We start from the raw sequence: 17,508 nt of genomic DNA, 5'->3' as shown, positions 1-17,508 counted from the left end.
CCCGCCGGCGCTGGGTATTCATGACCGGAGGCTCCCGCACGGCCCGGGGGACGTTGACGACCGCGCCCCCGACCTTCGCCCGTTTCTGCGTGGAGTCCTCGGGGTCCGGCTCCAGCCGGGCTCCAGTCTCTGTCCACACCCTCTTTTCTTTGGTCGGTCCTGGGGCCTGAACTCTGGGCCTGGGCGCTGTCCCTCAGCTGTTCAGCTCAAGGCTAGCGCTTGAGCCCCAGCGCCACTTCGGTGTTCTTCTGGTTCACTGGAGATCAGAGGCTCTCGGACTTTCCTGCCCGGGCTGGCTTTGAACCTCGGTCCTCAGGTCCCAGCCCCCTGCATAGTGAGGATGACAGGCATGAGCCACCGGCGCCCACCTACAGTATATTTTATGAACAGATTTTATATGTCATAACATAATGAAAACCAGGTATTGAGGTGTAAAAGTTGACTTTTGCTATTCACATGCCCGCTGTTAATGCCTGACATGTCTCAGAAACCCATCCATTTGACATACATTGTAAGTTTTAAGCTTTTCTATGGGTTTGTGAAGGTCTCCGATTGCATTTGACATGTTCTAAGGCTTTCTCAAAACACATATTTTTGTCTTTTGAAATAGCTCAGGCTCACTTCAAATTCACAATCCTTTAGTTACAGGCATGTACTGTTATACCGGAATTCGGGGACCCCCAGAAGACCACCAGAGACCACGATCAATGTAAGCAACAAAGAGCCGTTTATTGCAAGCTCGAGCTTGGTCCTTCGCACACACGGTAACTGGTGATGCTAAGAGGCCCTGAGCATAGAATCAGCACAGTTTTTATAGTATTGAACAAACAACTTTAAGGAACTTTTACATAAGAAATTACATGAGGGCTGGGAAGGTGGCTCAGTGGTAGAGCGCTTGCCTTGCATGCTGAGGCCCTGGGTTCGATTCCTCAGCACCACATAAGCAAAAAGAAAAAAGCTGGAAGTGGCGCTGTGGCTCAAGTGGTAGAGCGCTAGCCTTGAGCTGAAGGACAGCGCCCAGGCCCAGAGTTCAGGCCCCACGACCGACACACACACACACACACACACAAAGCTACAAACAAAGAAATTACATGATTGGTTAACATTTAAAGCAAGCTAAGCTTGGCAAATATGATTGGTTGACCTTTACAGAAAAATGTCGTTGGTCCATAGCTTGACCAAAAACGGTTATGAGTCACACCTGGACCAACAGAATGCATGGCATGTCTCGCCCTGGGCTCTGAAGAACCGGTTGGTCAAAAACTCTTAGTTCTAGGTAGCTGGGGGGCAACACCACTTGAGGGCTAACACCTGCCTTAAGCAAATGCCATCTATGGCTCCAAGAATTGTGCATGGCTTTCTGTCATAAATTCCTAGCATTGGGGCTAACGTGGGTCACGAGTCAAGTTGCAGAACTGAGATGGACTGTTAATAAAAATGGAGTTAATCTTTTATATAAATGTTTCTTCCCTAGGACTTTACTGCCCCGACCTCCGGGAGGGGCATTGCAGCTGTGGGGATAATTTCCAGACCTCCAGGAGGGGAGTTCTGGTGCTCTATCTTCTGAGGACTTTGCATCCTTGGTCAGGGCTGTAAACCCTTTGAAGTCTTTTTTTTTGGGGGGGGGGTCCAGTCGTGGGACCTGAACTCTGGGTCTGGGTGCTGTCCCTCAGCTCTTCAGCTCAAGGCTAGCGCTCTACCACTTGAGCCACGGTGCCACTTCCCGTTTTTTTCTTTTTGCTTATGTGGTGCTGAGGAATTGAGCCCAGGGCCTCATGCATGCAAGGCAAGGGCTCTACTACTGAGCCACCTTCCCAGCCCTTGAAGTCTTTTACTAAGCAACTCTAGGCTCCCAGGCTGACATTCCACTATTGAGTAACTAAAATCAGTCACAGTTAAAATCATACAAAAACCATAAAATCATCTAGCACAAAGCAATTCGTACAGAAGCAAAAATAAGCAGTTAGTAATCATAACTTCTAATTTCTATTACATTAAGCATTAATGTTACTCCATGCCTTTTAATAAATTCATTCAGGGGGTGCTTGCCTACTTTGATGAGGGCAGTCCAGTTTTCTGCCTCTTTCACTCCACTCCTCAAGGTTTTAGCAGAGTTTTTAGCAAGCAAAGGTACAGAAGCGAAAATGGCTGTTAGGTGCTGTCTATATATATTTTTTTACGTTCTTCAGTACCACCATTCCTGGCCTCCCATATAATTTTATTTAAGAATGTGTGTGGTGAGCTTTTGGGGGCTTAGGTGCATCAACATTTGCTAGGTAAGCACCTACTTTTTTTAAAAAAGCTTAATGTCTAATCAGACATCGGTGGCTCACACCTGTCATCCTAGCTACTCAGGAGACTGAGATCTGAGGATTTCGGTTCAAAGCCAACTGGGGCAGGATTATCTCCAGAAAAGAGGAAGTGGCACTGGAGCTAAAAAGCCAATTTGGGATAGCGCTTAGGCCGAGAGTTCAAGCCCCACAACCAACCGAAAAAAAAACAAGACAAGGGCTGGGAAGGTGGCTCAGTGGTAGAGTGCTTGTCTTGCATGCATGAGGCCCTGGGTTCGATTCCTCAACACCACATAAGCAAAAAGAAAAAATCCAGAAGTGGTGCTGTGGCTCAAGTGGTACAGCGCTAGCCTTGAGCTGAAGAGTTGAGGGACAATGCCCAGGCTCAGAGTTCAGGCCCATGACGGAACCCCCCTCCCCGAAAAAAAAAAGACAAAAATAATTTCTCAACTCAAGTAAACCAACTTTTTTTTTCCTTGCTATTCTGTGGATCTGCATCTTGTGGGGATAGGTCTTGGGCTAGAGTTGCTTGGATCACAGATGAGGCTTTAGTCTTTTGACACGTACTTTGACTGAATGATTGTTCTAAGGTGGTTCACTCCAGAGTTTAGAGATTTGTGCTTTATTGTTGTCAGCACTGGTGGTGCTTGACTTCAGGGCCAGGGTGCTGCCCTTGAGTCTTTTCACTTAAGACTAGCTTCTCTTCTGGCTTTTTGGTAGTTAATTAGAGATAAAAGTTTAATAGAGGGCTGGGAAGGTGGCTCAGTGGTAGAGCACTTGCCTTGCATGCATGAGGCCCTGGGTTCGATTCCTCAGCACCACATAAGCAGGGGGGAAAAAAAGCTGGTAGTGGTGCTGTGGCTCAAGTGTTAGAGTACTAGCCTTTAGCTCAAGAGCTGAGGGACAGCGCCCAGGCCCAGAGTTCAGGCCCACGACCAGACCCCCCCCCCAAAAAAAAAAAAAAGGTCTAATAGTCCCTTCCAAGGCTGGTTTCAAACAGTGATTCGGAGATCTCAGTTCTCAGGCCTCCCAAGTAGCTAGGATTACAGGTGTGAGCCAGTGGTACCTGGCTTATGTTGACTTTTTTGAGTAAGTCTCAGGTCCCTCAGAATAGCCTCAGGCCTTTTCACAATATGACCATGCCTAGTGGGCATGCAACAATGGGGAATCTATATTTGTACCTCATGAACCATTTTTCCATTTGCCAATGGCAAAGCCCAGTCCTTCCTTCCTTCTTCCTCTCGTTCTCCTCTATTGTCAATTTATTGGAGGTAAGAGTCTCATGGACTTTCCTGCCTGGGCTGGCTTTGAACTGCAGTCCTCAGATCTCAACCTCATGAGAGTAGCTGAGATTACAGGTGTGAGCCACTGGAGCCTGGCTCTTAGCTTTTTATGCTCAAGTCCGGCACTCTACCACCCAAGCCAAATCTACACATGCAGCATTTTTTGGGGGGGGGGGTCGGTCTTAGGGCCTGAACCACTGGCCTGGGTGCTGTCCTTCAGCTCTTCAGCTCAAGGCTAGCGCTCTACCACTTGAGCCACAGCGCCACTTGCGGGTTTTTTCTTTTTGCTTATGTGGTGCTGAGGAATTGAACCCAGGGTCTCAGTCATGCAAGGCAAGCGCTCTACCACTGAGCCATCTTCCCAGCCCTACGTGCAGCATTTTTCTGGGTAATTGGAAATAACTTTTTTATTTTATTTTTTTTTGCCAGTCATGGGTCCTGAACTCTGGGTCTGGGCGCTGTCCCTCAGCTCTTCAGCTCAAGGCTAGCGCTCTACCACTTGAGCTACAGTGCCACTTCTGGCTTTTTCTGCTTATGTGGTGCTGAGGAATCGAACCCAGGGCCTCATGCATGTAAGGCAAGCACTCTAACACTGAGCCACCTTCTCAGCCCCGGAAATAACTTTTTGGATATGTCTGCCTGGGCTGGCTTTGAACCAAAATCCTCAGATCTCAGCCTCCTGCATAGCTAGGATGACAGGTGTGAGCTGCCTGAGCATGGCTATAATAGTAATTTTATTAATAAAATGTTCTAGCTGGACCCTGGTGGCTCACACCTATAATCCTAGCTACTCAGGAGGCTGAGATCTTAGGATTGCAGTTCTAAGCCTGCCCAGACAGGAAGGTCCGTGAGACTCTCCAGTTAACCACCAGAAAACCAGAAGTGGCACTGTGGCTCAAGTGCTAGAACACTAGTCTTGAGCTGAAGAGATCAGAGACAGTGCACAGGCCCAGAGTTCAAGTCCCATGGCTGACAAAAACAAATACTCCTATTTAGTTTAAATGATATACATATTTGAATTTTTAATTATTTTTAAATATTTTTTACCTTTTATAAAGGTGATGTACAGAGCAGAGAGTTTATGGTTACAAAAGTCACTCCTTCCCTTGCACTCTCCCAGTTAAATTATATTTTTAGCTAATATAATTGTTGCTAAGTCAGTAGATAATCATGTTATTAATCCCTAATTAAGTTGTGTGTTGTATTATTATCATGATGTATATTGTATGTTTTCAGCCAAATATTTATTGCCCTGTTGAAGTGTGAAGGACTATTCTACAGAAAAGCTTTTTCTTTTCAGTTCTCCTTTTTGTGTTTCCTAGCTCATGCACAGAAAAATTTGAGTGGGAAAGTGAACATCGAGTATCCCCAGATCTTATGAGTCCACGTCACTAACATTTCTCCCAGATTCCACAGAGATCTGGCTCCGAGAGCACCAAAATATGAGTATGTCTCTGGTGAGTCGTTTTTCATTTTGTTTTGTACTGTATTTTAAGTGTTTTATGAGGTCTATAACTTAAAATGAAAATGTAGAAATAGCCAGGTACCAGTGGTTCATGCCTGTAATCCTAGCAACTGAAGTTGGAGGAGGATCACAATTCAAAGCCAGCCCAGACAGGAAGTCTGTGAGACCTTTTTTTAATTTTTGTCATCATGGGGCTTGAATTCTGGGCCTGGGCGCTGTCCCTCAGCTCTTCAGCTCAAGGCTAGTGCTCTACCACTTGAGCCACAGCACCACTTCCAGTTTTCTGGCTATTTATTGGAGATAAGTCTCATGGATTTTCCTGCCCAGGCTGGCTTTGAACCGAGGTCCTCAGATCTCAGCCTCCTGAGTAGCTAAGATTACAGGCATGAGCTACCAGCACCAGTGAACATTGTGTTTTTTGGCAAAACTACAACTTTTTTGGAGTATAATGCACTCAAGTGTCTTATTGCAGTTCTAAGATTTCAGATCTTTTTTTATTTTTTTTTTATTTTTGAGGGGGGGGGTCAGTGGTGGGGCTTGAACTCAGGGCATCTTTGTGCTCAAGGCTAGCACTCTTCCACTTGAAAACTCAGCTCTGACCCAGGCCTCCAGCCCCTTTTGTTTTGTGCATGTGCTAGTTATTTTGAGGTAGGGTCTTATTGTCTGCCCAGGTAGACAACTATTTTAGGATCTGTTATAGCTGGGGTGCTAAGTGGTTGAGAAAAGAGGCTCCTTGAGCTCAGGGCAGTTAGCACAGCAGTTAGCCATCTCTGGCTCTTCTGGTTTCTGTCTCTAGCCTCAGCTAGTCTCTACTGTCACCAGGCTTCCTACTACCGCTATCCCTTGTTGTCTCTGTCACCATCTCTCCCCCCTCTTTCTTGGCCTGGCCCTCTCTAGCATTCGTTAGCTGCTCTCTCATTGCTACCTTCACTGCAATTATCTACTGCAACTTTCATGGTCTTTTCTTTTTTCCGTTTGTTGGTCATAGGACTTGAACTCAGGGCCTAGTTGCTGTCCTTGGGCTCTTTTGCTCAAGCCTAGCATTCTACCATTTTAAGCCACAGCTCCATGTCTGGTTTTCTGGTTGTTAATTGGAAATAAGAGTCTCATTGACTTTCCTGCTGGCTTTAAACCATGATCCTCACTCAGACTCCTGAATAGTTAGTATTACGGGTGTGAGCCATCAGTGACCACTTGACCAGTCCTTCCTCTGTTTCACTAACTCAGCCTCCTCTACAGATAAACAACTTAGGAAAGATTAGCTGGGCGCCAATGGCTCAGGCCTGTAATCCTAGCTGCTCAGGAGGCTGAGATCTGAGGGTCACAGTGAAAGTCGCTATCAGCCTTGAGCTGAAGAGCTCAGGATCAGGACCCAGGCTCAGCCCCATGACCAAAAAAAAAAAGAAACAAAGATTTATTCTAGTCATGGGTTCAGAGGTCTTAGTCTATTATTGCAGAAAGGAAGTGACAGAGAAGTAGCAGTTTACTGTTTTGATCTGAAGCCAGCTCAGGCAGACAAATATGAGAGCCTTATCTCCAACTAACCAGTAAAAAACTGGAAGTGGAGAGAAGCTCTAATGGTAGAAAACAGCCTTGAGAAAAAAGCTGAGACACAACCCTGAGTTCAAGCTGTAGTACTTGTGTACATGTTCATGCACGTGTGAGCACACACACACACACACACACACACACACAAAGAACTGAGTATTCTGTGATTTTCTTTTCTCCTGTTAATGTGGAGTAAAGAACCGGCTCCTGTGTAAGACGTACACACATACCAGTGTACTCCCAGGTTGTTCTTGTGACCAAATGTGGTGACTTGGGTTGAGGAGAAATGCGCCATTACAGGAGTTGGTGTCATTTGAGGACGTGTCTGTGGACTTCAGCTGGGAAGAGTGGCAGGACCTGAGCAGTGCTCAGCGGACCTTGTACAGGGACGTGATGCTGGAGACCTACAGTAGCCTGGCGTCCTTGGGTGAGTAAAATTGCCAGTAACTCCCAGAAGCAGCATTTTCTTTGTTGGTGAACCAGCTTACCATTTGTAATGGTAAGTGCTTTTTTGGTGTAGAATTCCAGACAATGGAATGTGTCACCCTCTCTAACAAAAGGTTCAAATGACCCCTGCACTAAATAGTTCCTCAAGGTGAGTTGTTAGCATTTGTCACAAGATTAGAATTAATAGTTTGGCAAAACCCTATATTATATCTCATTTACAGGGCATTTCATGACCAAACCTGCAGTGATTTTCAAATTGGAGCAAGGAGCGGAGCCATGGATGGTTAAGGGACCTCCAAACCAGAGCTGCTCAGGTCAGTCTGCTCCCTGCCCAGGCAGGAGCCAGGGACCAGGAAAGCTGAGCAGATGTTGCTACCCCTGATCTGTAAAGGTCCATTTGTATAGTATCCACTGAGGGCTCTTGCCGCGGACCGGGTTCTGTCGGGACGACGGAGGATACCTAGGGGAGGAACCTGGAATAGGATGGGGAGATGGCAAACAGACAACTCACACACATTAGGAGTGGATGCTGAGTGCTGAGTGCGATTTAATGCAGAGGATAACAAACTTTTATAGCAAAAAGTCTCCATAAGAAAGGGCAAAAGGTTACATAATCTTGCTGCATGGCTTCATTCTTGGGCGGTCACCAGCTGATCACCTGAAAGGGCAAAAGGTTACACAACCTTGCTGCGGGGTTTCTTTTTTGGTTGTTCACAGCTGGTCGCCTGATAGGCACTTGTTTCCGGCTTATCTCTAAGAAATATAATGGGTTTTGATGTTTGTCACCAACTAACCATTACCTTATTTCTATAGAGGCCTTAACCGTCCCATAAGATCTTTTCTGTTCCTTCTTTAATAGTAAACATCAAGGAGACTTAGATCTAGCAAGTCTCTTAGTAAATGAAAGAGTAATAGGAAGTTTTTTCTCCAGTAGTTATCTCAGCAATTGCCATACATTCTTTCTGTTCTAGCCGCGCCTACAGCTTTTTGTAAATCTCTTACAAACAATTCCTTCTGCTGAAGTGACTTTGTGAAACCCCCAATACTTTTATATTTGCTTATGGCTTGTCTACTAGCCTCCATAAGAGGGGTTTCAGGGTAGCACTTAACTCCGGTGAGTTAGTCATATTTTTAAGACACTCATCAGATATTGGAGTCGTCAACATTCTTAAGAAAGAGCTTTAAATAAGGGAAACGTTGACAATGAGCAAGTACAAAGAGCAGTAGAAACAGTAAAAGATTAGTAGGCACTCTTATGAGGAAAAGAAAGGCAGAAACACATCTTTGCCAGCCTTTTCCCAGGAGTAGGCCTCTTAGAAGCCCTATTCTCCGAGGTAGACTTCGGTGAAGTCCCAAACCTCAGAGATAGGTCTCTGAAGCCCCTGTCATGGTCTGATAGATGGTTTCCCATGCTACGCAGACTCTACTGGGGTCGGCGTGGCAGGCTCTTGACTCATATATCTCCACCTTTTATTTTGCTTAACATTTTGTTATATTTATCCCAATATTTAATATCTATCCCTACCTTCTACCTTAGATGGTTTTCTTTGCTATACACTTTTTTGTTGCTCTCATTTTCTACATTTGCATATGCCAATTTTTTAGACATCTATAGACCTGATTTATTTAGCCAGTCCTGGGGCTTGAACTCAGGGCCTGGGTACTGTTCCTGAGCTTCATTTGCTCAAGGCTAGCACTTGAACACTTGAGCCACAGCACCATTTCTGGCTTTTTCTGTTTACATGGTTTTTCTGTTTACTGAGGAATCAAACCCAGGGCTTCATGCATGCTAGGTAAGCACTCTATCTACCACTAAGCCACATTATAGATGTATTTACAACAGCAATGATCAAAATAATGTCCTTTTTTATGGAGTTTACATTCTGATGAGTATATAAACTAGATTTCCCATGCCTGTGACAAGATAACCTAAAAAAAAAATAACTTAAAGATTCCAGTCATGGCAGAAAGGAGGTGGCCGAGAAGAAGCAGTTTACCTTGGGACAGCCAGGAAGCAGAAAGAAAAAGGAGGCTTGCACTAGCTGCCATTCCCCATCCTTTCATTTCATCCAGGCCTTACCTTTAGTGCCACTAACATTCAGGCAAGCCTTCTTTCTGGAAATGCCCTTAGACACCGAGGGTTTTCTCTCAAATCAAGTTGACAGTCAAAATTAACCATCACAAGTGGTTGGGTTAGAACTGAAATCAGCATTTGTAATTAGTGGGAAAAAAATGAGAAGTGATAATTTAGGAAGGATGATCAGACAAGACAGTTTTAGGGGGATTATTATTTACTTTGGCCTAGCTGTATTTGATCTAATATAGATCACTGGTAAATAGCCTTTGCAGGAGTCAAGAGGTCATGGGTTTACTGTCAGTGATACAAATTTGTTATTTAGAGTCGTATTTGTAGAGGAGGTCATCTGCAGTTGATAAGGAGATGAGAGAAGTCCAAGAGTGAAATCTGTACGCCACAACATTATAAATCATGAGGAGGATCCAGGATAGGAGCATGGAAAGAGGTTTCAAACATGGGGGAAAACCAGAATAATCTGGGTCATTAGCCACAGGAACCAATTTTTTTTTGTCGGTCATGGGGCTTGAACTCTGGGCCTGGGTACTGGCCCTGCACTCTTCAGCTCAAGGCAAGTGCTCTACCTCTTGAGCCACAGCGCCATTTCCGGGTTTCTAGTGGCTTTTATTGGAGATCAGAGTCTCATGAACTTTGCTATCTAAGCTGGCTTTGAACTAAAAGTAAAAAAACTAAACAAGCTTGAAAAATGCATGTAATTTATTATGTTATAATGTAATTACATTTATAATTATTGTGTAATTATTTTGTTATAAAGTCAATAAGAAGAGTCCTATCAGGCTAGGAATATGGCTTAGTGATAGACTGCATGCATAAAGCCCTGGGTTTGATTCCTCTACCACATAAACAAAAAAGCCAGAAATGGTACTGTAGCTTGAACAAAAGAAGCTCAGGAGCAGTGCCCAGGCCCTCTGTTCAAGCCCAAGGACTGGCAAAAAATAAAAATAGAAAAGAAGAGCCATACAGTTCAATACTTGTGATTTTCAAAAAATCTTATGTCCCAATGGTAGGAAGAAACTTTACCTTTACATGAACATTCTGTTGAAATGCTTCATGGATTTGTTTTGTTTTTCTTTTCTTTCTCATTTCAGAGATCCAGAGATTTGAAGACCTAATAGAGAAAAACCAAGAAAGTCACAATAGACATTTGTGGCAAGTTCCTGGCAACACCAACATATCAAATGGGGAAAGAGCTAAAGGAGGAAAAACACTTAACTTAAGCTTAAAACAATTTTCAAATGTGCTTATAAATAATGGAAACTATTCAGGGAAGATCCCTAAGGAGTTTAACAACATACATGAAAACATGCTTCTCTCTAACATGCTCAAAGAGACCTGTACTGGAGGGAAATCTGAAGATTGTAGTATAACTGGGAAAGCTCTCACATACGGTGCACTTCTTAAGCAAAATCACAAGAGTCCCACTGGAGAAGAGCATTTTGAATGTAGTGGACAAGGGAAAAACTTCAACTCAGAGGTACTGTTATCATCACACCAGAGGGTTAATGTGGATATCTGTATGTACAGTGCCTATGAGTCAGCCATTGCTCAAGGAAATATGCAGGATGGGAAGAAAAACTTTGAATGTAAATTATGTGGGAAAGCTTTCTTTAAAATATCTAACCTTACTAAACATCAAAAAATGCACACAGGAAAAGAACCCTATAAATGTAATGAATGCAAGAAATCCTTCTACAGGAAATCAGTCCTCACAGTTCATCAGAGAACACATACAGGAGAGAAGCCCTATGCATGTAATGAATGTGAAAAATCCTTCTCTCAAAAGTCAAGCCTTATTACGCATCAAAAAATCCACACAGGGGATAGACCTTACCAATGCTATGAATGTGGAAAGTGCTTTTACCAAAAGTCAGCCCTTAGTACACATAGCAGAATTCATACAGGAGAGAAACCCTATGAATGTCAGGAATGTAAGAAAGCCTTCTGTCAGAAGTCAGGCCTCACTACACATCAGAGAATTCATACCAAAGAAAAACCCTATGAATGTAATGAGTGTGGGAAAACTTTTTGCATGAAGTCAAATCTCACAATGCATCTCAGAACCCACACAGGGGAAAAACCCTTTGTGTGTAAGGAATGTGGAAAAACGTTTTGCCAGAAGGCAAACCTCAGGCGGCACGAGAGCATTCACACAGGGGAGAAACCTTATGCATGTACAGAATGTGGGAAAGCTTTCTACCAGAAGTTAGAGCTCACTAAACATGTGAGAATTCACACTGGGGAGAAACCTTATGAATGTAATGAATGTGGAAAGTCCTTTTGTGTTAAATCAAACCTCAGCTCACATCAGAGAACTCACACTGGTGAAAAGCCACATGGATGTAAATACTGCAAGAGAACATTCTGCCATAAGTCAGATCTCACTATACATCAAAGAATTCACACAGGCGAGAAACCCTATGAGTGTAATGACTGTGGGAAAACATTTTGCCTGAAGTCAGCCCTCACTAAACATCATAGAACTCACACAGGGGAAAAGCCCTATGAATGTTTTAAGTGTGGACGAGCCTTTTGCCAGAAGTCACACCTCAGCAGGCATCAAAAAATTCATACAGGGAAAGGTCTGCATGGTAGGGCCAGGCGCTGGTGGCTCACACCTGTAATCCTAACTACTTAGGAGGCTGAGATCTGAGAACCACAGTTCAAAGCCAGCCTGGGCAGGAAAGTCCATGACTAATCTCAATCACCAAAAAGCTGGAAGTAGAGCTATGGCTCAAGTGATAGAATACATGTGCAAAAAAGCTCAAAGGGAAAGTGTCGAGGCCCCAAGCTTAATTAATACCCAGACTACTGGAAAAATGTTTTTCAAAAGCCATTCCCTCTTCATATATGTATATGCTTAGATTTTTTAGCCTTCTTGCAGGCATAACCATGTAACTGGGCTGTGTAGTACAATACAGACATGAGTGATGGCCAAGGAACAAAGTCTCCTGTCCTCTGAATTACTGGTTTACTGACAACATCAGGGTGGCCTTGGAGCTATGTCGGAGAAGGGCAGCGGTCAGGAGATCTAACCACTTAAATCCCCAAACGGTGCAGCTTTACCTGGGAAATAAATACTCTGTTGAGCCATTGTGTGATCTGTTTGGGTTGCCACATAATTCACTACAGTAAGTTGAATGTTGTAAAGAAGCCTCCAGGTTCTGTATATCAAAAAATTAACACGGGAGAAAAACCTACCTTGTATTTTTCTCCAAGTCAGTTTATTATTAGGTCGGTCCTGGGGCTTGAACTCTGGGCCTGGGCACTATCCCTCAGTTTGTCAGCTCAAGGCTAGCATTCTACCACAGTGCTACTTCCAGTTTTCTGAGTGGTTCACTGGAGATAAGAGTCTCAGACTTTTCTGCCCAGACTGTCTTTGAGCAGAGATCCTCAGATCTCAGCCTCCTGAATAGCCAGGATTACAGGTGTGAGTCACTGGTGCCCTGCTCCTCAGGTCAGTTGATGGAAAAACCAAAAACCCCAAGGGAGTACATTGTCAAAAATTGAGAGTTATTTTTCAGGAAAGGATATCTCAACACAGAATGTGTTAAAGCTTCCAACTTCACATATTAGAATTTGTAAAATGGGCCAGTTACCATTTTCACATCCCTGTAATCCCAGCTCCTCAGACTGAGATCTAAGGATGTAGGTTCAAAGTCAGCCTGGGCAATAAAACTCCACGAGACACCTCCAAATAGACACAAAAAGCTGTGGCACAAGTGGTAGAACACTAATCTTCAGCAAAAGAGCTCAGGGATGTGTATCACCTTTAGAGTAACCACTCTATAAGCAAGATTTAGAAGCAAAAATGATGTCACCCCGCCCCGCCCCCCCCCCCCAGAAAAAAGCTCAGAGATGGTGTCCAAACCCACAGTTCACGCCCTATTACTGACAAAAAAGGAGAGCAGGGCTAGGAATGTGGCTTAGTAGAATACTGCTTGCCTAGTGAATCCATGGGTTCTACTCAGTAACACTGGATCAAGTGGTAGAATGCAGGCCTTGAGCAAAAGCAGTTCAGGGACAGTGCCCATGCCCTGAGTTCAAGTTCCAGGACTGGCAAATAAGTCCCTAAAACCAAATCTCCAAAATAACTAGCAACAAAGGCAGGGCTAGAGGTGTGGCTCCAGTAGTAGAATAAGTGAGCCGAGGAAGTGCTAGGCCTTGAGTTCAAGCTATGGTACAATAATTGGAAAAAGGAAACTGGTGCCTGGTTAGCAAGCACAGAACCTTGATAATGTAAACAAGTGCACGTTGGAAGGAGATGCAAATTATGAGTCTGGATGTCAATTTTCAAATAGGTTCAATATTAAAAGTTAAAATTAAGGAAATGTGGCTTAGTGGTTGAATGCTTGGCAAGCATGCACAAAGCCCTGGGTTCAATTTCTTAACACCATATAAACAAAAAAAATGGAAGTGACCACTGTGGCAGTGGAAGAGCGTAAGACTGCTAGCCTTGAACAAAAGAAGGCCCAGGCTCTGAGTTCAAACCCCAGGACTGGCAAGAATTTATATATGAATATATATATATATATATATATATATATAGTATACCAGTAAATGCCATGATAGACATTTGTCTTTAGGCATGTCTCTGGGTTATTATAACTACCACTACCTAGCAAGGGGTAGAAGTCAGGTACGTTGCTGGGAGATTATTAATCTGCTAAGTGGTATTCTCTTGCTTTAATCTTTGGCAAATCAACTGTATCTAGACATTTTTCTTACATATTTTCCAGCTTAAACACATATTCAAGGATTTCTTATGTAACAATGAAGTTCTCTTCTATATAACAAGCTAAAATCAAAAGTATTCTCTCATGATCCTTTGGATGTCTTTGTGATATCCTAATTATCTCTAATTTTATTAAGTTCTTGGTCTCTTTTTGGTAAAATTAGGGGTTTATCCATCTTATTTTTCCAAAGAGCCAACATTTTTGTTGTTGTTGTTGTTGGTCGTGGGGCTTGAACTCTGGGCCTGGGCACTGTCCTGCGCTCTTCAGCTCAAGGGGAGTGCTCTACAGCTTGAGTCACAGCACCACTTCTGGTTTTCTAGGTTTATTGGAGTTAAGAGTCTCATGGACTTTCCTGCCCAGCTGGCTTTGAACCGTGATCCTCAGATCTCAGCCTCCTGAGTAGCTAGGATTACAGGCACAAGTCACCAGTGCCCAGCTCTACTCATTTTATGAAAGCAATTTCTTTTTCTTTTTTGTCAGTAGTAGGGCTTGAACTCTGGGCCTGAGCACTGTCCCTCAGCTCTTCAGGTCTAGGCTAATGCTCAACCACCTGAGCCACAGCACCACTGACTGACTGATTTTAGTTTGAAGTCTATATGTAGGAAGGCTACTACTGCCTGCTTTCAGGGGTCATTTGCTCAGATCTTTTTTGTCTTTGAACCCAAAAAGCCTATATTTTTCTTTCAGTAAGATGTGTTTCTTGTTGGCAACAATTTCCCCCCAAAGTTATAGAGCATCCAATATGTACTAAACCTATACTACAGGTAGGTAGGTAAGGAGACCCTGAACAACAGTGTTGAGTGTAGTGTTGTAAAGCAATGGAGTAGGTATGCCAGCAAGGGCAGAGAGTAGAAACCTGATTGGTGGGCATGCAACAGTTTATTGTAAAATTCCATCTGCTCTTGCTGAATCATAAAAATCTTGAGAATGCCAAGGAGCACATCCTCCTCAGACTTGGGTTAATCATAGAGAAAACCTTCAATTTCCTCCTCTTTGATGAGTAGTGTTAGGGTGTGTGTGTGTGTGTGTGTGTGCACATGCACATGTGTGCACATGCACATGTGTGCACGTGCACATGTGTGCACGTGCACCAGTACTGGGGCTTGAACTCAGGGCCTCATGCTCTTTCTTTTCTGTATCACTTAGTACACACCTCCACTTTTTTTTTTTTCTAGATAATTGGAGATTGAGTCATGGACTTCTCTGCCTGGGCTGGCTTCAAACAGAGGCTAAAGATCTCAGAAGCTCAGCCCCCTGAGTATCTAGGATTACAGGCATGACCTACCAGTACCTGGCTCTGAACTTACATGATTTAAATGAGTTTCGCCTTCTCCCCTTTCCAGGGGTAAGATGTAGATCCAGCATTCAACATATTCTAAGTCAGAAACTAGTAGATGGAGGGGCGGGGAAGGTGGCTTAGTGGTAGAGTGCTTGCCTGGTGTGCACGAAGCCTTGGGTTTGATTCCTCAGTACCACACACAGGTCCTTTTTACCACCGAAGAGAGAGACCGTGTCCAGGAAGTGGCCCGGAAACATATCCCTGGCCCCACAGGTGCGCCCATCACGGATCCTGCCCTGATCGCTGCCTATTTTCCTGAGATCTGACCAACACAGGACTACAATACGGTTGAAGGTAGGGAGCGACTCCTCGTCTACCGCCAGTCTCTGTTGGCAGGTCTCAAAGCGGTGGTTCGCCGACCTACTAATATGGCCAAAGTTTATGATGTTAGACAGGGAGGAAGTGAAAGTCCGGCAGCATATCTTAAGTGGCTCATGGAAGCTTTTAGTCAATATACCACATATGATCTTGAGATCCAGGAGTTGGCTCAGATGATTATGTTTGCCTATATAAATCAAGCTGCACCAGACATAAAGCGAAAGTTGTTGGCTCGAGACAGACTGGTGGAAAGTCTATTAGAGATCTAGCAGCCGCGGCGGAAAAGGTTTACAATAAGAGAGAGACAGAGGAGCAAAGACAGGAAAGGAAGGACAGAGAATGTGAAATTGAGCGTGAAAACAGAGACCAGGCCAAGGAAAAGAGGCCAGACTTGTTGGACTCACCACTATCGCATGCCGAGCATACCTGGTTCACAGATGGCAGTAGTTTCATTCGAGATGGAAAAAGATACTCGGGCGCAGCAGTCACCACCGACACTGAGATAGTGTGGGCAGAAGCACTCCCCCAGGGAACGTCTGCACAAAGAGCAGAGCTAGTGGCACTAACAACAGCCCTACAAATGGGCAAAGGGAAGAGACTAAACATTTACATGGACAGTCGGTATGCTGTTGCCACCGTGCATGTCCATGGAGCCATTTACCAAGAGAGGGGGGCTGCTGACAGCTGAGGGAAAGACTATTAAAAAACAAGAAATTTTAAGACTCATCCGGCCCTCTCTCCCTCTCTCTCTCCCTCTCCCTCTCCTCTGTCTCTGTCTCTCCCCTCCCTCTCTCTCTTTCAGGGCATGAACCCTGAGCCTGGAGTCAGCCCCAGGCCCTCCAGCGCTCCACCATGGGAGCCATGGTGCCACTTCTGGTCTTGCAGGGTTGGTTGGCTCCTTGGCTCCCACCACCATCTATCTTCAGACATGTCAGTCAGCCAGTGCCTGGGGCTCACCCTGTCACCCTGGCTACTCAGGAGGCTGAGATCTGAGGACCGTGGTTTGAAGCCAGCCCCGGTAGGAAAGTCCGGGAGGCTCTGATCTCCAATGAACCACAGAACACCGGAAGTGGTGGTGCTGCTCGTGAGGTGGGGCGCTCACCTTGAGCTGGAGAGCCAGGGACAGTGCTCAGGCTTGGGTTCAAGGCCCATGACTGACAAAAACAATAACAAAGAAAGACATTTCAGTCAATGAGTTTAGATTGTCTGTGTTGGAAATATTTCCTGGAAGACAGTTGTTTTTTCAGTCTCTGGTTTATAGCAATGCTAGAGCTGTTCAAGTTTGTTTTTGGATTTGTATGTAGCTTATACTTATAATGGTGGGAGCTGAAGCTACTTATTAGCTTCATTTAGTTTCATTCAAAAATTGGGTAAATTAGGGGCTGGGAAGGTGGCTCAGTGGTAGAGCGCTTGCCTTGCATACCTGAGCCCCTAGGTTTGATTCCTCAGCACCTCATAAGCAAAAAGAAAAAAGCCAGAAGTGGTACAGTGGCTCAAATGGTAGAGTGCTAGCCTTTAGCTGAAGAGCTGAGGGACAGCGCCCAGGCCCAGAGTTCAGGCCCCACGACTGAACTAAAAAAAAAAAAAAAAATTGGGCAAATTAATTGGCACTGAATAGAAGCTGGTAAATGAAAAGGACTTCCCAGTTATTTTTGGTTTTCTTAACTAGAACAGACAGTTCTTTGTCTTGTTAAGTAAGATAAGCTGAATTTAAGGTAGTTCTCATTTCAGGGTCAACAGGAAAACCAGATTTTCCTGAAAAATAGCATGCAGTCTCTTGAAATAATTATAACTGGATTTTCCTTTTAACCTTTTATATTCTTGTATGTGGGACAAATCTACAGTTTTGGCAAAGGTTTGAGACATAGGGTCTCCAAAACGGGACCACAATGAATTTTTCTGTTTTTTTTTGGGGGGGGGTCTGGTCGTGGGCCTGAACTCTGGGCCTGGACGCTGTCCCTCAGCTCTTCAGCTCAAGGCTAGCGCTCT

General features: G+C 44.4%; 1 protein-coding gene across 1 annotated transcript; it reads left to right on the top strand.

The window, feature by feature from the left end:
• Positions 1 to 640: 640 nt before the first annotated feature.
• On the top strand, positions 641 to 11,788 carry LOC105985298 (zinc finger protein 883-like). The gene is made up of 5 exons (XM_013015793.1): positions 641 to 709; positions 4,897 to 5,031; positions 6,888 to 7,014; positions 7,256 to 7,348; positions 10,218 to 11,788. The coding sequence occupies exons 2-5, from the start codon at positions 5,017 to 5,019 to the stop codon at positions 11,762 to 11,764; spliced, it is 1,782 nt and encodes a 593-aa protein (XP_012871247.1). The 5' UTR covers positions 641 to 709; positions 4,897 to 5,016; the 3' UTR covers positions 11,765 to 11,788.
• Positions 11,789 to 17,508: the final 5,720 nt, after the last annotated feature.

This window comes from Dipodomys ordii, unplaced genomic scaffold (assembly GCF_000151885.1).
Source record: "Dipodomys ordii isolate 6190 unplaced genomic scaffold, Dord_2.0 Scaffold27, whole genome shotgun sequence".
In the NCBI taxonomy this organism is placed as follows: domain Eukaryota; kingdom Metazoa; phylum Chordata; class Mammalia; order Rodentia; family Heteromyidae; genus Dipodomys; species Dipodomys ordii.
Note: the sequence above shows the minus strand (reverse complement) of the source record. Positions and strands in the feature narration are given on the sequence as shown.

Coding starts and splice junctions, on each gene's coding strand:
- LOC105985298 (XM_013015793.1), top strand. Junction 7,015..7,255: donor CAGTAGCCTGGCGTCCTTGG/GTGAGTAAAATT, acceptor TCTCATTTACAG/GGCATTTCATGACCAAACCT. Junction 7,349..10,217: donor TCCAAACCAGAGCTGCTCAG/GTCAGTCTGCTC, acceptor TTCTCATTTCAG/AGATCCAGAGATTTGAAGAC.